Source organism: Mauremys mutica, chromosome 9 (genome assembly GCF_020497125.1).
Source record: "Mauremys mutica isolate MM-2020 ecotype Southern chromosome 9, ASM2049712v1, whole genome shotgun sequence".
In the NCBI taxonomy this organism is placed as follows: domain Eukaryota; kingdom Metazoa; phylum Chordata; order Testudines; family Geoemydidae; genus Mauremys; species Mauremys mutica.
This window is the reverse complement of record NC_059080.1, coordinates 23,166,812-23,192,750: the sequence shown is the minus strand read 5'-3', so window position 1 is coordinate 23,192,750 and position 25,939 is coordinate 23,166,812. Positions and strand designations below refer to the sequence as shown.

Below are 25,939 nucleotides of genomic sequence, written 5' to 3'. Positions count from 1 at the left end.
GATTGGACCTTTGGTCTGACCCAGTATGATTGTTCTTATAAAAAGAAGTGGTAGACACCCCAAGAAACCCTTCTCTCTCTCCCTGCCCATCACATTCTCTGCACCTGAAAAGACAAAGGAAGCAGCAGTTGGACTCTGGGGGAAGGGTCCTGACCTAAAGAGTTTGGTCAGTAAGACTGTCGAAAGCATGTGGTGACAAAACTTTGCTTTGAAGGCTAGGAAGCTTTACATCTAATAACTTAAAAATTATAAGTACCAGGAAGCGTTTTATCTTGTAACCATTTCTGACTTTTATGCCTCATTACTTGTACTCACTTAAAATCCATCTTTGTAGTTAATAAATTTGTTTCATTGTTTTAATCTAATTCAGTATGTTTAAATTGAAGTGTCTGGATAACTATTTAAAATAATAAACTGGCATGTTATTCCCTTAAAGGAATAACAGGCTTATTATATTTGTACTGTCCAGGAGAGGGCTGGGCAGTACAGGACAAACATTTCTGGGGGAAGATCCAGGACTGGGGGTGTATTGAGGTCGCCCTGCAGCATAACCAAAGCTGGTGAGAGCCAAGGTGTGGCTGGCTGGCTGTAGTACACACAGACATAGCTGGGAGTGACTTACATGCTGGAGGTTGTTTGTGAGCAGCCCAGGTTGGAGGCTACAACAGCAGAGCATTATGAAGGGCACCCCAGATTACAGGGCGTGGGCGACACAGTCCCCCCACTAGTCTGGATTGTGCCCCAGAATGTCTCACACACATAAAAGGAGATTGTAGAGTACTTTCAATCCAACATTTCACCTACCCTCCAACTGTTCTAATTGGAAAGGGTAATTTTACTTTAGATTCTAAGGCTGGGCTTTTCAAAGCAGAGAGCCACCCCACTTCCACTGAAAATCAATTAGGTATCTACTCCAATAGGATCCTTTAAAAACTTCTCATGACAGACATCATTAAAATGTATCAGAAAATGCCAGTGAAAATAAACATCTATATTAATTTCAGCCCCATTTTCAGAACACAAAACTGGGGAAAATGATGAATTTTTAATGTCATACACTGGATATAAATTTATTCATTTGAAATCACCCATAATGAGCCATAATTTTGCTAGAAAATGTCCTGGATGGGGCAATCCAGACTTGCGCCTGGGAGCTGAACTGGGTGATCCCACAGTTGTTTTTTTCCCTCTTCTATCTGTAACTTTTAACATTCATAGACAGATTTAGGGATGTGACATCTTTTTATTCATTTCACATAATACATACAAACTTTCTATTTGTTCTAAGGCCCATTTTCTTTGCGCAATTTGACCAATGAGGAACACAGTTTATTTATTTATTAACTAAAAATCCCAGACTAATGATGAGGAAACATTTCCAGGAACTTTGAACATCAGCTGGGTTCTTCCTGTGCCAGAAGCTCCATGCCAATATGCCCCAGTGACCAAGAGGTAACTAGGAAACATCACACAGTTATGACAGCAAGGAGATGCAGTAAATCCACAGAACAGACGGGATCCTGATGCTTTAATCTCCACCGCTGGCTTTTGAAAAAATAAAAAGTTACATCTAGACAGATCAATAACTCAGACAAGCACAAGACCCTTACTGGAAATGTGAAAGTTGAAAGTAATAATAAAAGGGAGAAACATCTGCTTCCTGTCAAACATTTGTATAAAGTTCTAAATAGTTTCATTGTGATTTGTGAAAAGGTCCAAAAAATCAGGGGACAAAGTGAGGAGAACTTTTGAAGGGAATCCCTTGCTCTTTTTATTCCATTTATTTCTCCTCCTCATGGGTGTATCTTTTTAGATTCTCTTCCCTCCTCTCCAAACCCCATGATCAAAAATGTAATTTCTGCTCTTTGATCTCTCCTGTGCTTCCATTGAGTGTTGCTTGACATGGCACTTCCCACCAGAGTTGCAAAATTCATTCATCCTGAGTGAGCAGAAAATAAAAGCTGCAATTGTTAGTGACAAATATTTGCGGTTCCCTCCCTCCCTCTTCTTCCCCCTTTTCATAACAAGAAGACCATATACATAGCTTCCAAAACAATACAGACAGGTGAGTTGACAAGCGTTTAGGCTATTGATTAGTTATTGAAATTCTCTTGGAGGTGGAGGCCAAAGACCTGGAGGGTAGATATACTCTTCTCCCAGCCATCGCTTCTCAATGAAACTGTGAGCCATTGCTGTGAACTGGAATAGCAGTCATATTGTGCACACAGCTATCACTGAAGCCCAGAGGTTTATAGGACTAGACATTTTATATATATAACAAGAGCCTCCAGAGATGCACTAGATGGGATATAAAATTTAGAAGGGATATAAACCTTCATGTTTCAGGGCATAAACCAATCACTAACTTAGAAAACTTAAGACAAAACTTCCTTTATGGGCAGGTTATTCCATAATTGGCAATTATAGGGTTTTAAGCACCTTCCCCTGAAGCATCTCATACTGGCCACAGGAAACCAGATTAGATAGACCACTGGTACAATGTCATATGACAATACCTATGTTCCTATCTGCTATAGAGACTCAATGAAGCCTATCCTAGAGATCAAGCAGTCTTTAAAAGAAACCAACAGTCTCTTAAATAGACAGATTTCCCTATCACAAAGCCAGACCCACATTTCCTAGCAGGTTCAACAAGAGGAACTTATTTGTGTGCACATATAATATTGGAAAGCTGCACTTGAGGGTCAGTTCTGTGTTCTATGATGACACCATGTTGTTCAAGTAGTTTGGTTCAGGTGAAATGGGAAGTAGAGGTCAGGCTTGGGTAGTGGGAGGGCAAACTGCAAATATTTAGGCCAAATATTGTTTAAATGTATTAAACGCATCTTCTTTTCTACATAAGAAAGTGCAAGGGGTGGTGAAGTAGATTTGTCTTTTTGTTTTAATTTGGGGGAAAATTGTGGTGTCAATTTAAAAAGGGGCTAACAGCAATGACTTGAGCCAGAAATAGATGCTATCCAAGCTTTAGACAGACAGATGATATGCAAATTTCCCTCACTCAGACCTCCCAGTAAGCCTCAGTTCTACTTAATCAAATTTAGCCCATGGCATTTCTATTGTGACAATCAGCATGGTTTAGATGCCAGTTCTGGACCCCTTGTTATTCCAGTCCTGGTCACACACCATTAGCACTGTCCATGAATCTCACTGCAGTTAAGTTCTATTCCAATCTTCAGACCCCCTACACAGCTTTGCCAATGAATCTCAGTCATAAAATTTCTCTGAAACGATTAAGCACAGGCTGCTAATCATGACAATCTGTGGTGGTTTTGTTATGGGGAAAGGTGTCCACTGAGACTAAATTGATAACCAAACTCTCTGAAGTGCCCTAATGAATGTGTGCTGATGTCTGCTTCAATCCGAGCTGGGGGTTTGGGTAGGAGTTATTATTGAAAGTGAACTAAACCCTCTTACAAGTTTCATAAGACTGGCCATACTGGGTCAGACCAAAGGTCCATCTAGCCAGTATCCTGTCTTCTGACAGTGGCCAATGCCAGCTGCCCCAGAGGGAATGAACAGAACAGGTAATCATCAAGTGATCCATCCCCTCTCACCCATTCCCAGCTTCTGGCAAACAGAGGCTAGGGTCACCATCCCTGCCCATCCTAGCTAATAGCCATGGATGGACCTATCCCCCATGAATTTATCTAGTTCTTTTTTGAATCCTGTTATAATCTTGGCCTTCACAACACCCTCTAGCAAAGAGTTCCACAGACTGACTGTGTGTTGTGTGAAGAAGGGGAAAAAAAAAAAGCTCCGCTTATTACAACTTTGATAGCTAAGTGCTGAGCATGAGCACTGCAAGGTCAGATCAGGGAGGCACTGCTAAGCTCGTGAGAACAAACAGTGTTCTGCTACAGGGCTGGGGACTGGGGCTGTCCAGCCATCCGTTATCTAGGTGGGAAAATAGAGTCTTGAACCATGGCAGAGGGACCTCCCAGTAGCTGGTACTAGTCAGCTGAGAGTGTAGTGTTGAATTCTCTCTCTCTCTCCCCCACAGCCTTCAGTGAGAGCAGGATTGCACCTAGATACTGCAGTCAGTCCATCCATCCCTGTGTCATCAGACAGATTTTATTTTTCTCAAGGCCTTTTTTAGTTTATTTTAGTATCTCAGTGAGCCTGAAGGCCATGAGCCCTTTTCAGGGAATAGATGCTAAAGAATACAAAGAAACAACATCTACTGAGTGTGTAACAAAACACCGCTTCATAAACAACCTGGACCGAATGTTCTGACCTGTAGCTGGGCAAGCTGTCAGAAGTGGGTCCAAGAGAACTCCCTCCCCTCCCCCAACAGGCTGTATCTAAGCCCTTCGCACACTAGTAGGAGATTAGGCGCTGAGGCAACAATCAATCAGACAAGAATATGCTTTATCTTCTGTCGCAGCCCTGGACCAGGTGATGAAAGGTAAAATACTGGATTAATAAGCAAACCACTGGCAAAAATATCTGTTGTCAAAAGAAAAAGGAGAATGCCAAGGCCTGGAACGATGTGCAGCAGATTCAGGCAGGCAATGTGAGAGAAGAATGAAAAGGATGGAAGGATTTCAATGGGACAAATTCAGAAACAAAATAATGACACTTTGTTCAGAAAGCTGGGACCATATGCCATAGCAGTGAGTGAGGGAACAGGCTTTGTATGGGTTCCGCTCATCTGACTTTCTGCTATATCTGAGCCTTCAAAGCTAGCAGACCATCCCTTAGAGCTTAGCTTCTTTAAAGAGTGTCTGAAATAAATTACATTTGGTTTAATAAATCTGCCTTTGTGTCCTTCAGAGGTTTCCAACTGGGGTTTCATCCGAAGTGTAGGAAGTTCAGAAATGTAGCTTACCTGCTGAAATTACGCCTGTGTCATTAAATATATGATGTGAGGGCAGGGCTGGCCCACAACATTTTGACACCTGAGGCAGGGAGCTCAAATGATGTCCCCATTCTCCCTTGCTTGGGCCAAAACTTTGAAATGTCTCAGTTCTGCCTTCTTCCTGTTCTATTCCTCTCATGGTACTGCTTTGCTACCTACTCCAATAAAGGAGAACTAACAACTTAAAATGCCTTGTTCAAAAATTTTAAGTAACACTTAACTTTCAAATGCCTGAACAGCAAATGTAACTTTTCTTGTCTGCATAGTAAACACTGGCATTTTTATCTGTTTGAATAATCAAAGTGGTGCTTTCCCTGCCTTCTTGGTTGCAAAGATTTGAACTGCTTCCTGCTGAAGGTCCACAGTCTGGGCCAGCTCATGCTCTATTGAGATGGTTGCAAGGCTGACCAGCCTCTCCTGGGTCCTTGTGGAGCATAGATGTGTTTTTATTAACTTCAGCTTGGAGAAGCTGCGTTCTCCATTGGCAACTGTTACCGGAAGTGTTAGAAGTATGCACAGAGCAACAAAAGCATTTGGAAAGAGGGTGGTCATCTTATTTGTGCACATATATTCCAGAATAGCCTTTGGAGTTGATCCTGCTGAAATGTATCTTGAAAGGGCTTTCAGTTCATCATCTAAATCACTCACATCAATATTGAGCATGTCATCATATGTCAACACTGTCTCTAGTGCCCTGCATTACTGGTGTAGGTCTTCTTCAGGTATAGTGAGGAGTTTTGGAATATCATGCAACATCCCAAATATATTGCGGTGTTCCCTGAGCTGCATGAAATGTTCTTGCAACTTTTGTATTCTTGAATGGGTGGGAAAATAGCTTCAGTGTGAAGTTCCTCTGCAACTTCTGTGCATTCTTCAGAATGTTTTGAAATCCCTCATCTGATCAGTAAGACTGTAGGTATGACTTCGCTTTGTCCAGTGGTTCCACTGCTCCAGATATACCAAGGTCAACACCTTGGAGTCCCTTGTTTACAACATTTATTTCAAACAGTATGTCATGCCACACACAGAAATTTGAAGTTATGTATGTTTCTGGTGATTCATTTCCCTCTGCCACTGTTCTCCCATGAACAGTTCCTGTCATAGCATTATCCTCTATAATGGCAACTATGGCATCATCTATCTTTCCAATTTGGTGTTTGATAGGCTTTATCGCCTCCACTTGACTTTCCCATTGTGTGGCACTCAGTGGTTTCAGTGTCAGGGAGCAAGTTCTCAGATGTTGCTTCAAAATTTGCCATCGATAAGTTGATGCAGAGAAAAATACATAGATGCTTTGAATTACATTTAAAAAATTCAGCAGCCTCACTAGAAGCTGATGCTGTATCACTGACCACCAAGTTCAATGATTGAGAATTGGCCAGAGTCCACAGAGTCGCCCCGGGTTGCAGGGCAATATGGCCTAGTGGCCAGAGGTTCTCCCACACCACGAGGTCCCGGCCTCCAGCCATCACCACAGCATAGGACCTTGCCCCTGGCTCAGCGGGGGGTTCCCACCGAAACACGCTGAGTCTTGCCAGGGGCAAGGTACCAGTCCGTCACCCCCCTGGGTCGCTTTCTACTGGCTTGAGGGTTGAGGTCTCCCACGAGTCCCTAGGTTCCCTGTGGGCCTCTGGGTCAGTCACCTCCCTGGGTTCCTCCTGTAGGAGGGCTTTGAGCCAGCCTGGAGGGGCTTCAGTCCCCAGCACCTCCACGGCTGGTCACTGGTCCTCCGCAGGAGCTTCTCGGTCAGGTCCTTCCCCTGCGGCTGCCAGCCCAGAATGAGCTGGACTCTCTCCTTTTATACTCCCAGAGCACTTGGAGCGTGCCCAGTACGGACAGGGTGGGACTTCTGCCGTCAGTACTACCGGCCCAATGCTGCTGGGGCTGGTGCAGGGCAGTGCTGCCCCGTCACAGGAACAAATAACCAGGCTGGTAGCAGGGCCTGAGTGAGGGAAGATATCAGCATCTTAAGGGCCTAACTAGCTCCTACCACTTCAGTTGACTGCCTATTCTCCTCATGTGGGTTCAGGGAAGCAGCAGGAAACAGGAAGCTTCCTGAGAAGCTGGTGTTAATCAGTCCAGGGCTCCTGGGGGTGCTAGAGAGGTACATAAGAGGCTCCTTCTCCTCTCTCTCCCTGCAGCTCCTGCTGCTTTCTGTTATTCCCTCTCACCTTTTCTCCTGCCTGCCTGTTATGTCTCTTGTGCCCTCCTTCCTCCAGCACAGCACTCCACCATCTCTGTGCATCTAAAGCACAGAGAATACACATGCAGCAGTCAGCAGACACAATTTTCTACACTCTGGGTCCTACTGGCGCCTTCCCACAGTCTGGCATCTGAGGCGTTCGCCTCATGGTAAGGCCAGCCGAGTGTGTGGGAAGCAGACATGTTACCATTCAGCCAATGAGCTGTAGAGCAAGTTGTCCTGACCTGAGAGAAAAGCTTTTACTTCAGTCTCTGCTGCAGCAGGCACCAGGGCCGTCCTTAGGCATATGCAGCTGCGGAGGGCACCATGAAATTTGGGGCACCAAATTGCCCCAAATTTCATGGTGCCCCAGGCAGCTGAGTGCTGCATACGTGGCAGCACCAGCCCCGGTGACCAGCCTTATCCCTCGGCCGGCCCCCACTGCAAGGGGCAGGGCTGTCCCTAGGGGGGTGTGGGGCCCCGGACAACTCCATCTGCCCTGTCTTCTCCCCTTCCCCCCTGCTCTGCCCCCGGCCCACTCCCATTCCACCTCTTCCCCCAGTGACCCCGCACTCACCAGCAGCGGTGGGAAGTGGAGCAACCCGGCCCCAGCCCGCTCTACTCCGCCAGCTCCCAGCCATGGCGCTCCGCTTCCCGCCGCCGGTGAGTGCAGGGAAAGGATCGCCCCCCGCACTCACCAGCAGCGGTGGGAAGTGGAAAGATGCGGCCCCATCCCACTCCGCTTCCCTTGCCCCGGCCCCAGCCATGTCGCTCAGGCTGGGGAAAGGACTGCCCCCGGCTCTCACCAGCGGCAGGAAGCGGAGCGCCACGGCTGGGAGCTGGCGGAGTAGAGCGGGCTTGGGATGGGCTACTCCGCTTCCTGCCACTGCCGGTGAGTAGGGGATCCCTTCCCCCAAGCGCCCTCCCCCAAGCGACACGGCTGGGGCCGGGGCGAGGGAAGTGGAGCAGGCTGCCACCGGCTAATCCCCCGGGCCACTCTGGGTATATGGGGCCCCCAAAAGTGGCCCCCCACAGTTCCTGCCTCCCAGACCCTGGGTGGTGGGAGCTGCGAAGGGCACCCAAAAGGCTAGGAACGGCCCTGGCGGGGACCTATTTATTTGAAACAGTGATTTTGGCTCTTTGTAAACAATCTCTTTGCAGTTTGCTTCTGAGCTGCTCGTCTGTTTGCTTCCTCTCCTCTGATCTTGGTGGGAGTAAATCTAAGTATGGTCACATTTACACCTTCTTCTAGGTCATTAATGAAAAATTCAGTGTAGTTTCCTATAGTGACCCCTGTGATATTTGCTACACTTGGGACTTGAATCAAAGCCCATTGAAATCAATGAAAATCTTTCCATTGACAGCAGTGGGCTTTGAATCAGGCCTTTGGTACTGTTTCACATTCAAAGGGATACAAATAATGATTATATTGTTTCTCCTTCATCGGCTAATTTCTAATTCATGGTGGGTTATCTTTATCTAGCTGGCATTTTTCCTGCATCTTTGTTTGCTATGTAGTGCGACCGTATAACATGTTTCTGAAATTCAAATATCCTCTGCAGCACATTTTCCATTATCTATTTCATCAGTAATTATGGTGAAGGCCATTAGATTCATTTGGCTTGAGCTAGTGATAATAAATCCATGTTGTTAACTGGTCATTAGACACATCTCTCCTGAATCCTCACATATTGACTCACATCAGCCTGTGCTCCAAAATTTTCCCTGGAACAGACAGTTCACCAAACTTTCAATGTGACAGGCTTGCCTTCTTGTGAAACTGGGGTATAGGAGTGAGAGTTCTGGGGTTTGCTTGCCAATGACTACTTCACCAAATCCCCCATTCCCCTACATGATTTATCATTGAGAAGTGTCAAAGGTACAGAACTCAGAACTATATCTACAGAACGTTAAAAGGTCAGGATCACACAAACCTCCTTGAACACCTCTTCCCGCCACCCCAAAATTCCACTTTAAAAGCCTTTTTACTATGTTACAGAGCTGCCTGCTTCCCTCAACATCTATGCTCGACTCACTGTATCACCTAGAAAGAAGCTCTGTCCCTTGGCCAAGAAGGGGCCACTTGTACTTGGCCAAAACTGGGCACCCAACTCTAAATGAATGGCAATCATGATCAGAGAAAGTTCTTGGATTTGTGTCTCTCCATCTTCCCCACCTTAAATAACTATCCAGGACTCTATCCTGAGAAGTCGTGACTGTGAAATAGATTTGGGCATCATGGCGGATAATCAGCTGACCATGGGCTCCCAGGGTGACACTGTGGCTAAAAGGACTAATGCAATCCATGAATGCATAAACCGGGGATTCCTGTATTTGGCACTAGCGTGATGGCTGTTGGAATACAGTGTCCTGTTCTGGTGTCCACACGTAAAGAAGGATGTTGACAAATTAGAGAGAGTTCAAAGAAGAGCCACAAGAATGATTGAGAGATTAGAAAACTTGCCTTATAGCGATAGACTCAGAGAGCTCAATCAATTTAGCTTAACAAAAAGAAGGCTAATGGATGTCTTGATTAGTCTATGAGTACCTACAAGGGGAACAAATATTTAATAATGAGCTCATCAATCTAGCAGAGGGAGATATAACATGATCCAATAGCTGGAAGTTGGAGCTAGACAAACTCAGACTGGAAATAAATTGTAACCTTTTAACAAAGATGGTATTTAATCAGTCCAGCCTTGGAATCTCTGAGCATGGTGATAATGCCACAGCACCCCCATCTCAAGTCACTGGAAGTCTGAAAGAAAAGCCCCTTCCTTTGCCTGTTGGGAAAATATTCTTCCATTTTGTTTTCAGTATGACTTTGCATTGTCATCAGTGAGGTGATTACGTTGTGGTGTGATAGATTTTGTACACAACTGGGCAGCTGGGCCATCCCGTGAACTTTTCTTCTGGGAGTTTAAAACAAACAAAACTGTCTTTGCTAATATAAAAACATTATCTGCTTCACCCTCTATCTGCCATACTCTCCTTTTTTAATAACCCTTCCTAATGAAACTCTCATTCAGGATTTATAATTTAGCAGATTGCACTTGAAACCTGGGCACTTCACTGATACAATCTTGTAGGCTGTTTATTAAGAGTCTTCAGCAGGCAGATTTACTAAGAGGGAGAACAAAGATGAACTGCCATTTAAAGAACATTGCGCAAGAGATAGATGTTGAGCCCTGTCACTATCAGCTGAATTAAACAGCCTCAAGGCCTGTGATAAATTATATTCCCAACCAGAGGACTATGATATGGAGTCAGCTACTGGAAAAGGATTCCCTGGACAGTAGAAGGCATTTGCCCAGTTTGGGGGCCTTAGAAAAGCTTTAGGTCAAATGCTTAAGGCGGGGGCTGGGGGGGGCGGGAATCAGTTTTCTAGTTCTGGCTCTACTCATCCACTCCATTACCTGAAGAATCCTCATCTACTTTCTCCATCTGCGGTTTTAAACCACCCATTACCATATCTTCTCTGTCGCTAGAGCAATTTCCTTTGCTGATTACATTGTCAAATTGGTCAAATGATATATGACCTCTGAAGGCTCCAAGCTAGTGGATTCAAACAATAGGTTTTGCAGGATGTGATTTCAGAGCTAGAAAGATAAGTTTTTTGTTCTATGGTTAGAAGTTAAATAGATAAGAATCAAAAGGAGAAAAGTCCCCAGGTTTGGAGAATGAACTGGTGTCAGGAAAACTGAGCCCTCTCCAGATATTCTATGTATCTGTCTCTGGTTAGCATTGTCCCTCTCGCCTACCAGTATATTTCATTCTGTCCCCTACCCTTCCCCAATCTAAAGGGAGAGGCTTCTCCTTCCAAAAAGAATTGCCTTTAAAAATATTTCTGATATACGCATTGGATGCATGTGACTAGGGTGACCAGACAGCAAGTGTGAAAAATCGAGACGGGGTGGGGAGCCTATATAAGAAAAAGACCCAAAAATTGGGACTGTCCCTATAAAATCAGGACATCTGGTCACCCTACATGTACCTACCATACATTTTCAAGCCATGAGTTCAACTCTGATGCTACTAAAAATTGTTTATTAGAGGTTGTCATCTCTCTGGTTTATTGCAAGGGTTGCTCTCGATCACATTCCAGTTCCAAAGTCAAGAAACAGGGCAATGGAAGAGCTTGGATTAAAACTCAGGTCATCTTACTTCCAGGGATGTACCCTGCCTATCCACGGGACCACACTACCTCCTCTGTGGTTACAAAACATTACTGGCTAAGGCTAGGTCCATGGAGGATGCTGTGGTTCAGATTGATTTGGACTTTTTGGTCTGGTACAATATAATTCCCCCATTATTGCCTTATTGATACTAGGTAAAATGGGATGTTTGCCAGAGGAAGTCTTCAGTTTAATGCACGTCTCTGCCCCCCTCCTTGAATAAAAACTTCAAAAACCTATTCCCAGTAGTTAACAGAAGTGAACTGGTATTTGCCAGCCTAAGTTTCCTGCTGTGAGACACTTAGTTTATTGCAGCCTGTTTTCCTGCTCTGTTGTCTGCTAAATGAGTCCTTAATGTAGTTTTGAAATGTCTTAGTATTTCTTGGAATAATTATTTTTTCATTGATGTTCACATAAGAAAAGCATCTCTCTCTGAGAACAATGTATTCCTCTGAGCCTAGGGACTCAGGAACAGAGCTTAATTGCCTTGGGTGGGGTTTATCTGCATTGGGCAGTAAGTATTTGTATGCAGGACCAAATAAAAAAAAATTATCCTTAATACCTGCCTACACTGAGAAAAATGTCTGTATTTATTATTGGTACTTAGATACACTATGGTAGTGCCTAGAGGTCCCAATTAAGATCTGGGCCCCATTGACAAAGGCACTGAATAAATGAATAGCAAGGGACAGTCCCTGCCCAAAGAGCTTGGAGTCTAAATAGACAAGACAGACATAGTCATAAAGAGGGGAAGTCCCTTGCCTGAGGCCAACTAGCAGAATTGGAAATAGAAACCAAGTCTCCTGAATCAGGGTGCAGTGACCTGTCCGCTGTACCACGCTGCCTCTAGGTGTCAGGCAGGCAAAACTGTTTTCCTTCTTTTTGAATGCTCTTAAATCTTTTTCTTCTTTCCTGACTCTGTCACCCTGACTCTCCCTCTTCTTTCCTCTCTCTGCAGCTCCCTCTAGCTAATGGAGTTGCTTCATCATAGTCAGATTAATCTTTCCAAGGAAAAAATAAAATCCTCACTGTTGCTGTGTTCCTGTAAACTCGGTTGTTTAACTGAGACTATGATGTAACAGGCAGTAACACTATAGAGTAATATAACTGTTAAGTTAATAAATGCTACAATCCTGAGAAAACATTCATGGCCTCTAGCTTAGTGCCAATGTAAATCCATTCACTCAACTAATGTTGTCATAAAAAATCCCAAACTATAACAAATCAAACTAGGACCTGATATTAAAGTGAAGTTCCACTTTGAAAAGTTGCTGTGTAATAATGACCCACAGTCCATGGACGTGCTCATTGTGTGTGTATGTTCTGTGTTATATCTGCTAATGTTGCTGCCAAAATCAGTTCTGTCTGCTTTTACTCTTGTTAGATATGCAGAGCCAACGTTGCACTGGGAGAGCGAACTGGATTCATAGATGTGAAGGCCAGAAGGGGCCATTAGATCATCTAGTCTGACCTCCTGTATAACACAGGCCATAGAAATTCATCCATTATTGAGACCAGTAACTTGAGTTTGACTGAAGCATAGCTCCCAGAAAGGCATGCAGTGGTTCCCAAACTTTTGTACTAGTGACCCCTTTCATATAGTATCTGAGTGCGACCCCCCCTTACAAATTAAAAACACTTTTTAATATATTTAACACCATTATAAATGCTGGAGGCAAAGTGTGGTTTGGGGTGGAGGTTGACAGCTCGCGACCTCCCATGTAATAACCTCGAGATCCCCTGAGGGGTCCCGACCCCCAGTTTGAGAACCCTTGTTCTAATAGTTAATCACCCTCTCTATTAAATATTTGTTCCTTATTTCTAATTCGAGTAGAGCTGGCTTTAATTTCTAGCCATTGGCCTTATGTCTTTCTCCACCAGATTAAAGAGCCTTTTAGTACCTGCTATGTTTCTCCCCCTGAAGGTACTCATACACTGATCAGCTCATCTCTTGTTCTTCTTTTTGTCAAATTAAAGAGATTGAACTCCTTGAATCACACAGAAAAGCATTTTTCCTGCTCTCAAATTATTTCTGTGGCTCTTCTCTGCACTTTCTTCTTTCTGTTATTTCAACATCTTTCTTAAAAGGTTGACACCAGAGCTTGTTGCTGGATTCCATTTAACTATTTGCAGTTATGAAAATACCTATGCACTTTCCGCAAGAGTTCGAGTGAAAATCCCAGCATCTGCCCAAATTCCTACACAGCTTGGATTCCATTCTGGTTCCTGCATCATCAACAAATTTTTAAAGTCAGTTCTAATTGCAGGGGTAAACTGTCCTCTTCAGTTATACCTATTGGAGATAATGCCCAAAGTCACACAGCAAGTCAGTGTCAGAGCTGCTCAGGGGTCCTTGATACCTAGTCCTGTCTTCAATTCACTGTTGCATTGATGTCCTGGTGAAATTCTACCTCAGATAAATATATCCTGGTTACCTACATTTCCCTGCAGTTTCAAATGGATCCTTCCTCACTTTCTGGTGTAACCTGAGGGCAGTAGCGTTATTAGCTGTTAAATGGCTGCCATGTTCCATTGCAAAGGTGGCTGGACCTCAATAGTGGGTGAAGTATCCATATAATATGCACATTTCTGTTAGCTTTCAAGGTGCTTAGGGACCATTAGACATAAAAAACAATATATAATGTTATTTTGTCAGGATTGTGACATGGATATCTGTGGCATTGTATGAATAATAAATGTATTCGTTTCAATAGCAGATACATGACATAGCTTCCTATTTCCACAGGAGTTTGGCCAGGCTCTGCTCTGTCACCATCATTGTTTAGTACTAGTATCAATTGGTTAATGGATAAGCTTGAGGTAGGGGTGTTGGAATGGGCGGTGGGTTGGGGGCGAGGGAAGGGGCCATGGCCCTTCCACTTTTTGCCACAGTCCCCTGCCCTGCCTCTTCCCCTCGAGGCCCTGGCCAAGCTGGAAGCCAGAGCTAGGCCGGGGAGCCCGGCACCTCCACATGCCTGGGGTGGGTGGGGTCCGAGAGCAGCCCCTGGCCTGTGTCCCTGCCCCCTGGCCTCCCCACCCATGGCAGATGGAAGGTCTACCGCTCCCCACAGCTGCCTATATGGCTCTTATCATGGCCCAATTGTGGCTCTTCAGCCCCCAAGTCCTCACCCCTAGGCCAGGCTGGAAGCCAGAGTGGGGTAAGAGCCATGCGTGCAGCTGAGAGGAGCCGCAGACCCTCCACCTGCCCTGGGTGGGAGGCCAAGGGAGTGGAAACATGGGCCAGGGGCTGCTCGCGGGCCCCTACACCCCAGGCAGGTGGAGAGGCCTGGGCTCCCCAGCCTGGTTCTGGCTTACGGCTTGGCCGGGGGTGGGACATCAGGGAAAGAGGAGGAGGCAGGGCCTTGCAGTCCCCCCACTTTTAGGAAGAATCCACTGCCCCTGGCTTGAGGAGGCATCTGTCAGCGGCAGTGAGCTGAACACAATTCTGCTTCAAATAGGAATGGAAAATAACTGGCTAAGCAGTGATACTGCTGCAAAAGACCTGGGGGTTATAACGGATCCAAATGGAATGAGTCAATGTGATGTAGTTGTGAAAAAGGCTAATATCATTCTGGGGTGTGTAACCAGGAATATTGTATTTAAGACACAGGAGGTAATTGTCCCACTCCACTCAGTCCTGGTGAGGGCCTCAGCTAGAGTACTGTGTCCAGTTCTGGGAGCTACACTTTAAGAAAGATGTGAACATACTGAAGAGAGTCCAGAGGAGAGCAACAAAAATGAGAGAAGAGGAAAGACTGAAAAAACTGGGCATGTTTAGTCTTGAGTCAGACAAAGAAGCTCCTCTCTTGTCCTCATTTCACCCCATACTCTCCCCTAGACAAAGCAGGGAAGCCTTTGTAACTCACCTGGTGGCTCCTGATTGGCCATTGCCTGACCCTTCGAGCTGCTGGAGGATCAAGTCTTGTAAGTATCTGAGCCTGAGTGGCTTATCTAGACAGGAGGGTGCCAGGCCAGTGATACCCACAGCAGGGGACAGTGAAGGCCTGGCATACCCCATCACATCTCCCTTTTCATGTTATGCCTCTGGATCAACAATATCCATGATCTCTCATTTCCTGGCATACTTAACTCCTCCACTAAAACTCCCCTCCCAACCTGTTGACGTGAATGATGCATCATAAATAAAGCCCTTTGCCACCAAACGTTTTGAACTCACCTTGACTCTCCAATTCACAAATCTGTGTTGACTGTCTGCACATTTGTGGTGGAGCGAATGCTCTGTGAGGAAGGCCTCTGCTTGTACCTGGCTTGCTCGATCCAGGCCTCTCGATAGGCCATGATCACAGCTGGCAACACATTGTCCTGTGTTTGCGGGACCTTCTGGCACATGCTGAGTAAGGACTTGATCTCTGAGCGGAAGCTCTCATTCAGCCAGCAGTAAATGAAGGGGTTATAGCAAGTGCTGCTCATGGCAAACCAGTGCAGAGCGAAATAGAGGGAGTTTTTGGTCTTGATGCCAAGGCTGGAGATGAGCACTACATAACAGTTGAGTGGGAACCAGCAGACAGCAAAGACCACCACAACCAACACCAGCATCTTGATGCTCTTCTTCTTGTTCCTGTGGTGGGTGATGTACTGTTGCGTGGTGATGTCCCCAATGGCATTGCGCAGCCACAGCTTCTTGGCCAGGTGTGTGTAGGTGATGGTGATGATCAGAAGGGGCAAGAGGTAGAGGAGGAGGAAGGTGGAAAGGTCCAAGTATTTCCACACCAGTTCTGCAGGCTCAGGAAAATCAGGAAGACACAAACTCCGGACAGTAGCTTCCCTTTCAAAACAAAAAAGTATTTTTATATTATGTGGCCACAAAAACCTTCATGCAAATTCCTTCCTTTCCCAAACCAGTGTGGGACTTTCAGGCCACAATATAAATGGCCTGTCTGCAGCACTTGTGGATATCACAGAGCTAGTATTGCCACCACTGCTTCCATAGGACCCAAATCTGCTAGCCTTGTGTACACTGAACCATACCTTAATATGCAAGCAGCCTCATTGCAATCAATGTGACTACTCCCATAGTAAAATACTACCAGATGGAAGGATGGCAGAACCTGGCTCACAGTAACTAATATCCTTCAAAGGGGAAGAAGTACCTTCCCATCTCTGTCTTTCATGTCACCCCACTTCCAACCCCACTTCCCTTGCTAGAAAAACAAATAAATTACAGATGTGACTACTTATAGATACTGTAACAGTGTAACTGCAAGATGTTTGTGTGCATTCTCTATTATCCCGCGCCTTGTACTTGTGACACTTCTCCTTCTCCATATCCTCCTATTTGTGTGTATGTGCCACTTGTGTCTTCTTTTGAGCTCCTTGGAACAGAAAACATGACTTTGTCTGTCGAGCATCTTGCACTTACGGGTGCTGTAAATAATAAATGATAATTGAGGGGGGTGGGGAGGGAAGGCTAACTGTGCAGGACAGATTATGAAACTGAATATACCGTATGCAGAAGTGTAATAATAGTGTGTGTTTGTGTGTATGCACACACATGTGGAGGGGAGTGCTGTACAATTTTGATTGTGGTATGTTTGGGCGGAACTGCAGAGGAGTAACAAAATGCTACTTCTCTAAGGCTTTCCAGCCAATGATCTCCAAGCAGATATTAATCAAACCCTCGTCACCAGTGAATGAAGCAGGTGCTTGGGGCGGCCAATGGGAAGGGATGGCACGTCCGGTCTTCGGTGGCAATTCGGTGGCGGGTCCCTCAGTCCCTCTCAGAGCGAAGGACCCGCTGCCGAATTGCCGCTGAAGAATGAAGCAGCGTGGTTGAGCTGCCACCTAAGTGCCGCCAATTGCGGCTTTTTTTTTTTTTTAATTTCCTTCACCACTTGGTGCAGCAAAAAAGCCTGAGCCCTTCTGTGTTAAATGAATATAACTATCCCTGTATTGTAATTCTGTTTATGAATATTTTACACTACTGTAGGCCTCTTTTTCCATCGCTTTCAAAGTGCTTACCAAAGCTGGGTAAACATGATTATCACCATTTTATAGAAAAGGTAACTGATACAGAGAGGCTAATGGGGCTACACCAAGAATTAATATGGCCCATGCTGCTTAATTAAAATACAGGTCCATATATGTATCATACATGTGTAAATTAGTATTATTATGCACAATAATAATATTCATACTATCTACTTTTACACTAAAAGTGCTAATGGTGATCTATGGTATAAATTGATTACTTGCTGGTGTCACAGCATAGTACTGCACACTAGGATGTTTATACTTTCCTCTGAAGCATCCACCATTGGCCATTGTTGGATGGGCCATTAGTCTGGTGCATTATGATACAAAGGGAGGGCAGTTCCAGTACAATCATTCCAGTGTTTACACGAAGTGGAAGACATTAGGTTCCCATCCTGACCAAGAGCAGCAGTATTTCAGAAAAGTGTTATACTAAATCAGGTCCTTGTATCCTAATGGGCTTTTTTGTCACCATGGTGCACTCTCCCTTGTATTGAGGTCCACATTCCTGTTGTCAAGAGTGAATGACATGCTTTGTGTGGGGTTTTTTCTGAAGTGTTGCATTATTCTAAACAAGAAAGGCCTATTAACGAAAACTGAAATCTTCTCTTGGAAGCTGTTGCTGAGAAATGGGCAGTTTTGTTTGTCATGGCATGAGATGGGTCCTCCTGTCCCCTCAATAAGGCAAAGAGAAACTCTTATGACCCATTTTTTATAAACAACATACCAAAAGCTGTCTTAAAGCAAGTAACCGCAAAGAAAAGGGAGTTCCCTGAAGGAAGGACAAAGCCCCCTCAGACCATTCTTAGGAACACTACACAACCCTCCTACTCATCTCCCCGACACAGACCCCAAAGGGACAAACGGAAGGTAGGAGTGTCTCTCTGTAATATCCCAAGCTGTGGGCTCCATCCAATGCCTCCCCACACTTCCCCAAGCTCACAGGTGTTGCCTGTTAACCTGACCCTATATGACAGGCAACTATCTATTAATATAAGTTAAACAATTTCTCAGTGACCCCCACCAGAAGGGACTGAACGTTCCATAGACCAAAAATAAATACATGTAGCTGGAATTGATGAACTAGTAAGGGAGGTGGTGACACACACATTTATTTCCTGGGGGTGTTTTAAACCCATCTTTTTCTGTCTCTCTCCCCTTCTGCTTTGTCTCTCCCTACCTGCCTTCTTCCTATCTCCGTCTGTACTCAGCTGCAGTCACTGAAGACTTCTTAATCCCTGCCAGATGACTTTATTCTCCACAGTTTGATTAATATCTTTAATATCCTGTTGTCAACTTCCTGCACTGACTATTATGCCATTAATAGAAGACCCTCCAGAACTGACTTCTGAGAATGTGGGATGACTGCAACCCTCAGGGGAGCTGACAAATGGCAGGTGTGTAACTAGAGAGACTTTGGATTTTTAGGACTTGGAAACTTTTGATAATAAGGAAGTAGATGCAAATGGAGAAAGCAGACTTTGAGACAGAGAATTTAAGGCCAGAAAGGACTGTCACAGTTTAGGGCAACTGCACTCACAGGTGCCGACTTTCCAATGTTCGGGGGGTTCTCGACCCCCGGCTCTGCTCCATGCCCTGCTCCCACTCCATCCCTCCCCCCAAGGCCCCACCCCTGCCTTGTCCTGTCCTTTCCTACCCACCTCTTCCTGCCCCGTTCTCCCCCCTCCCCTGAGCATGCCGCATTCTCACTCCTCCCCCCCAAACAGCTGATTGTGGTGGGGGAAGGCACGGGGATGGAGCAGGAGATGCTGAATGGTGCAGAAGGTGCTGGGGGGAGGGGGAGGTGCTGATGGAGGGCTGCCGGTGAGTGCTCAGCACCCACCATTTTTCCCCATGGGTGCTCCAGCCCCAGAGCACCCACAAAGTCAGTGCCTATGACTGCACTTGGATTCCCCCTCAGTGGTCCTACCAGGGCATCCACTCTCTGCTTCCAGCTCCTCAGGTGTTGCTTCTCTTGAGTGGAAACAAGCGTGTCTCTCCCTTCTTACTGGGGTTTTCCCAGGCTGGACAGTTCCATTGCCTTCACTCTGTCATTCCCAGTATGGACAGGTTACCTTAGGACACCTGCTTGCTTTCTCTTCAGGGATGGATAATACTGCAATTGCTACAGACATGTTACCACACAGTTCTTTCTAAGCAAGCCTATTTTATTCTAACAGTACAAAGCATTACAGAGAAAACATATTAAAATAAATAAAAGGATCTAGTAAGCTTACTAGAGTTCATCCTAACTTTCTCTTGGGCTCTGGCAAGCGAATCTTTTAATACCCCACCCTAGGGGCGTCCTTGTTGTTACAAGTTCAACAGAGCTTCAGCTCACAACAAGTCCACTCTGAACACATTCAGTTCCCTTTTTATACAGTTCAGAAGTCTTAGAACTTGAGTTTCCAGAGGCAGCTAGTAAGTATGTAAATGATCTCTCCCTCCTCAGGGCATATCTTCAAAAGGTTGGCTTTTGAGGAGAAGAATTTGCATTCCTCTCACCTCAGTGTATTTCCTAAGGAAATCCATTTCCAACACATTGTTCCAAAAAGATCTTTGAGCTTTCTCATACCTTCCAGAGATTGCATTAATCTTGTTCTGCTAAAGAAGTTCCATACAATCTCACAACAGCACATAAATATTTGCATTTGTAATACAACGAACTCCAGAGGTGCTAACTTTAATTCAGTAAGGTTTCACTTAATTCAGTAAAGTTTATCTTAGTTCTGTAAAGCTTGTTCAGAATATTACAGGCCATTATCAATTAATATAATTAAAATGGGGACACGACCCATTTTGGGCCCCAACCCACCATTTGAGAACCGCTGATCTAGTCTAACCTCCTGCATATCACCAATATCACCTAGCAGCCAAACACTAAACCTAACAAATGAAATTAGACTGAGGTATTACAGCCCTCAGGAGCCTAAACTATTATGTGCCACAGGCAGAGATGTAGGTTCAGATTGTTCAAACCCAAGGCAATGTTTCCCCTCACTGAGCTGTCTAATGTGTCAATGGATGAGCAGAGACAGGGGCAAATGTAACAGTCTGAGCAGCATTTGTTCATTCATAAACAACATGTTTATACATTAAACATAGCTGCAAAGCAGTGCAACCACTGAGGTAATCCAGCATTCTGTTTGCGTGATCTAACCAGTGAGGACATTGTATACATCAGTAAGATACTGCCCAGGCAAATAAAATGCAAGCTCAAGTAAGAAAGAGAATACAATATACTATACATTAATTTTATATATCATCTTAAATATGAATTCCTCCCTCCCCAAAAGGGAGTGAGAAATTAAGAGGCGAGGCAAGGGAAAACAAATGGGTACTTGTATTAAAGGTTTTCTAGACAACATTCTTAACATAATAGTTTTGATGTAATAGCATTGGGTCCTCTCTTTTTGCTGTCCATTCATAGGAGGGAAGTAGCTGTGAGCCAAGGAAGAAAGCCAAGGCTATCTTGTGTGGTTTTTTAACAGATAAGTCAGAGGGATCTGTAAGCAAGATGAAAATCTTTCTAATGTTGATTATTATAGCCTACACATTCTTCTCCTTGGGACTGAAATCTCAAGCAGACAATATTGCTCACTGTGATACTATCAATTCTCTCTTGCTCCAGTGGGATTCTCCTTGATATTTACTGACCAGCAGTATTGAACGAGAACATGGGAAAAAAATAAACCTGGTTTGTTTTGATGCATCATATGTGGCTGCATCTATCCTGAAGAGACCTTCTTTCTTTACTGGTTAGGAAGAGAGTCTCGTTAGCTGGTGCCACAAGCTTGCTGTCAATAGTGGACTAAGGCAGTACCTATGATCTTGGCCCTGCCCCAGAGCACAATGATCCCTGGATCCATCACCCCATCCTGCCCCCATGATACAATGTTTTGATGTCGGGATCCTAAAGCCATAAGTCCTCAATAGCTTCTGCCCATCTGTGTTGGCTATATTGCAGGTATCACCCTGAGTTTGATTTACATGCCTTTTTGCTCGCACTGATCCATGCTGCTTTGTGGGCACTGGGGTCAGAAGAAATCTCATATAAAGGGAGAAGTAGTAGTTTAAGGCTTAACTAAAAAGAGACAACTGCTAGGTCTGGGCTTCCGCATGGTAGACTAGATAGCTATCTTGAAATTGGATGCAAGATAGCTATCTTTGGACTCCCTCTTCCCTTCCCTTCCTTCCCCTCCCCAAATGGAGCAAGAAGGGAAACATTTATGGATTTTGCTATGCCAAACTCCTGCTCAGAATCTTCACCTTCTTGTGGAACTTTGTGAATCTTCTCTGAATGTGAAGTTTCACTTGATCTCCTTCAGGTTTGCCAAGCAAACAGCACTCTTCACCTCCTCTTCACAGCAAAATAACCAAAGCAAAGTGGCATTAACAAGAAAGGTTTTATTTTCCTGCAGAATCACCAGACCACCTTAAAAAGCACCGCCATGTGTTATGGTGCTGCTGCTTCTATTTTGATGTATTGTGTTTAAGTGTTTGTCAGAGGTGCCTAACGTGTTGAGAGAGGCTCCTCTTGTTTAGATTTATCAAACAAATAAAACCAAAGATGCTGAAGTGAGATGATCTTGCTCATTGAGTAAATCAGCTCCTGTGGCTCAGTTTGCTGAGGTCTGCGCTCCTGTTGATCAGCGAGGGAAGTCTTTGTTGTGTAATGTGGTGACCCTAGATAGCTCTATGTGCGGCTTAGACACATATAGCTTTGCCTCTGTAAGTACCAGACGTGTGTGCTGTGGTTTTGAAAGTTTGATTCCTGCCTCCTTCACCTTCCCTCACAAGAATATAGGGTTTGTTGGATGGCAGGGGTGTCCTGTTTATGAACAAAAAAGTGAATGGGGAAAAACAGTTGCATTCTAGCTAAAATAGCCTTCCAGGAGTGAATCTAGTGTTGAGAGAAACCACACAGTACCTCTAAGTCTTTTAGCGATGATAGAAAACCATGGCCCTGAGCACTTGTGCTCACTAAAGTTCCAAAGGCCCCAAGTTTCACAGTGGGCCAGCTGTCTTGACCAAACTCCATTTTGTGTAATCACATTGGCCCAGATCCTCAAAGGTATTTAGGCACCTAACAAACATTAAAATCCATGATAGGTGCCTAAATGCCTTTGACAATCTGGGCCATTCTGTCTATATAAAACTCCCCGTGCATTGTCAATTGGACACAGTGATCGTCACTTCTTGGGCTAAACTATCCTGCTTTATGTCAGCTGCAGCTTTTCCCACCTGAAGAAGTAACTACATTTCAGTAGTGGGGGAAGCGATTCTTCTAAATGACTGTGTAACGTTCCATGGGGGCAGAGGAGCAACTTACCGGTAGTTGTACTGGAAAAGCTTCTGATAGATTGCGTGGGGCAGGGAGAAACAGGTTGCCATCAGCCAGATAACAGAAATGCTCAGCGCTCCTCTTGTTAGTGACATCCTTTGCTTTAGTGGGTTCAGAATAACCTGCAGTAGAGACTTCACAGTGACCATCATCTCACCGGGAAAGAAAAGTCCCTTCATTGTTACCCGTAACTGATATTTTTCTTCACTTGTTCCAATGCTTTTAAGAAAGTCACTGAATACTTAGAGAAATGCCTAACAAATTAGAGTGATTTAGAGAAAACTGAAACGTAGAACTCTACAACTGGTACCAAAGTCAATTTTCTCTGGTTTGTCTTGAAATTACATCATACCTTAAACCATGACTGAGCAGTGACAATTGTGTAAGATTGAAAGGATGTTTATTCTAAATATATCAAATTAAGAAATGCCTCACACTGTAACTGAGGCAACAGAGCACACCTGGCTTGGGTATTTTGAATTTTCACACAAGGTGAACTGAGCTCTTCATTTTTTGACATTATTTGTGGATAATTTCAGGGTTTGAAGTTCACTAATTGCCTGATATCAATGGAAGTTTTCTACAGAGAGGGGACATTGTTTGTATGTTCCTATTATTTTCTCTCTACATTTTGTAATGAATGTAGTACTCACAAAAATGACAGGCTGATACCAATGGCTGTAGGCCAGAATCAAACAGGCAGATGCTATGTAAACTCCCCTCTCAACTCTGACAATGCCCCCTCTTGTGACACCCCATTTTACTTCAGTTCTGGACTCCACTTTGCTTACCCATGGTTAGATAGGGGATACAATGGTTTGGAGCAGCTGTGCCAAAGGAATCTTACACCAGTCTGGGGATTCTGTACCTGATGTCTGTCCAGAGCTATGGCTGTCAGGGTGAGTGTGGAGACATGAAGAGAGCAGTACTGCACGAAGCGGCTGATATGACACATGGCCTTTCCAAAGACCCACGTGCTGTTCACAAACCGAACCTGCAGGGAATGTAACAAATCAGCAAAACCATCAGCAGGGCACAGTGGTTCATGTACCCGAGCCAAACAAATAGAGGCGCTCCTGAGACTGCATCTGGAGAGCTCATGAACATACATAGCCTTATGATGCCCTCTGCCACTTGGGGCAGGCTTCCTTTGAAGCCCAAGGAAACTATTGTCAACTTTAGACATTGAAACTCCTTGGTAATTGTTTATAAATAAGGCTATGACTTAGACACAGAGGTTGCGGAAGTCATGGAATGTGTGACTTCCAGCGATCTCTGTGACTTCAGCCTGAGGTGGTCGGGAGCTGCAGGGTCCCTCGCCAACCACAGGGGCCGGGAGCTGGAGGGGTACCCCCTTGCCTCTGGTGGCCCCTGGAGCTCCAAGCCGCTGCAGGTGGTGGGGGTACCCCACAGTTTCTGGCTGTGGTAGGGGAACCCCTAGGATCCTGGCTTCAGTGGGCAGTGGGGGCCCCTGAGCTTGCAGGTGGCGGGGGAACCCCTGGGCTCCTAGGCACCGTGGGCCCCAGAGCTGTGGGTGGCAGGGGTACCTCCCAACCCCCAGCTGCTGTAGGTGGTGGGGGCCCCCAGAGCTCTCAGCCATTGGTGGTGGGGAACCCTAGTGCTCCAACACCCAAGCTGCGGTGGGGGCCCCCAGAGCTCCTAGCCACCCCATAGCTGCCCCGCAGATCCCCATTTTGACACACATATTTTTAGTAAAAGTCACGGACAGGCCACGGCTTCCATGAATTTTTCTTTATTGCTTGTGACCTGTCCGTGACTTTTACTAAAAATATCCCTGACAAAATCATAGCCTTATTTATAAAGGTTACGACTGAAATTCCAGACATTTTGCCAAATAGCAACTTCTAGGCGCTTCACATCTCATCTAGAGGCTTCTAAAGGGTTGAGCCTGTAAATCACACTCCACTTGTGAATATATCCAAAATAAGTCCAGTGGCGGAGTCTATACAAGCACTCACTCCATATCGCATGGAAGCTCTACTGCACTCTAGTGGTTCAATGGCAAGGACTAGGAGATGATGTTGTTGGAGCTAATTTTGGATTTGGAAAGACCTCTCTTTTGCTTACCTGGCAGAGCTGCTATCTATGGGCCATGACTCTGCCCAGTTCAAGTCTTAGCCCCAGAAGCATGCACCGACTGAGTGCAGCCACCAGATGAAGCACTCTGCTGGATGGCCAAGCCCATGCCTAGCTATGTTTTCAGCAGGCATAGCAGCGCGGCTTGTGGCACTTACCAAAGTGAAAGGAGTGTTGAGCAGAGTGATCATGATATCAGACACTGCCAGGTTGACAATGAAGAGACTGGTGGCTGAATGCGTCCTCTTGTTCTTGATCACCACGTGGCAGACCAGCATGTTGCCAAACAGGGATATGATGATAATAACTGAGTATGCCACGATTAGAAGAGCTTTCACTGTGGGCTTCTGGGACTCTGGTTCATACTTGGCCAGCTCAGCAAACTTCTCCCACTCAACAATCCGGCTGTCTGTCCAGTTGAAGGCTGTCCTGTTGGCTGCCTGGTAGATTGACATGAGGTTGGCCAAGGAAGAGCTATGGTCAAATGCCTCCAGAACTCCTGTGACCTGGGGAAAGTAGGGAAGCGACTGATGTAGGGGGCGAGTCATTGTGGTTTCCAACTGAGTTAAGCTAAGAGCAGACACAGTTTAAGTTGCAGCTCCAGGAAGCGTGGTTAGTGATTGTTTGACTTTGGAGACGCTGCTTCTCTACGAGGCTAGAGGGCATGCAGTCAGCATTAGTAAAGCCAGCCTTTAAAATGTAAAGTTAGAGAGCGGCTACAGGGCACAATAAATTCTTCTGTGCAGTCCGAAAGGTAGTAGGGTCTTGTTTAACTCTGATGTGCAGCGTGGAAAGGAGTTGTGAGGAACTGCAGACTCTCATAACTCTTTCATGTGGTAAAAATTGCATTAGCCACTAAGACAGGGTGGAAAAAAATCCAAAACTACATGAAGTAAACCTGTAACAAACTCTCAGGTCAATGCTAATCTTGGATAGCATTTGGCACTGTCCTACTCCCACTTCAGCTTCTCTCCTTGTTCTCAGCTGTACTTATTGTTCTTTCACCCTTCTGAGATTCTGTTGTGTTCATCCTCATTTCTTTATTTCTGACCACCTTACCCTTTTCGGTTGAAATGAAATGCACAGCCATTTCCAGGACTGTCCTTAAGTGCACAAATAACTATTATCTTCATCTAACCACGATAATTGTCCGGAGCGTATTCAGAACCTGTGAATTATATCAGAAGAACATTATAAGCTATTTTCTCTTCCACACAATAGCTGTGAATTCTGCTTCCACTCTTTCATATTTGATGGTAAATGATCTTTTC

At 45.0% G+C, this 25,939-nt stretch overlaps 1 protein-coding gene across 1 annotated transcript; it reads right to left on the bottom strand.

Moving 5' to 3' along the window:
* Positions 1-1,766: 1,766 nt before the first annotated feature.
* Positions 1,767-25,216, bottom strand: LOC123377881 (probable G-protein coupled receptor 83). Its single transcript, XM_045031216.1, has 5 exons — positions 24,827-25,216; positions 23,440-23,565; positions 22,560-22,693; positions 15,414-16,022; positions 1,767-1,939 (listed from the first exon to the last, which is right to left on the bottom strand). The coding sequence occupies exons 1-4, from the start codon at positions 25,214-25,216 to the stop codon at positions 15,428-15,430; spliced, it is 1,245 nt and encodes a 414-aa protein (XP_044887151.1). The 3' UTR covers positions 1,767-1,939; positions 15,414-15,427.
* Between the last annotated feature and the right edge of the window lie 723 nt (positions 25,217-25,939).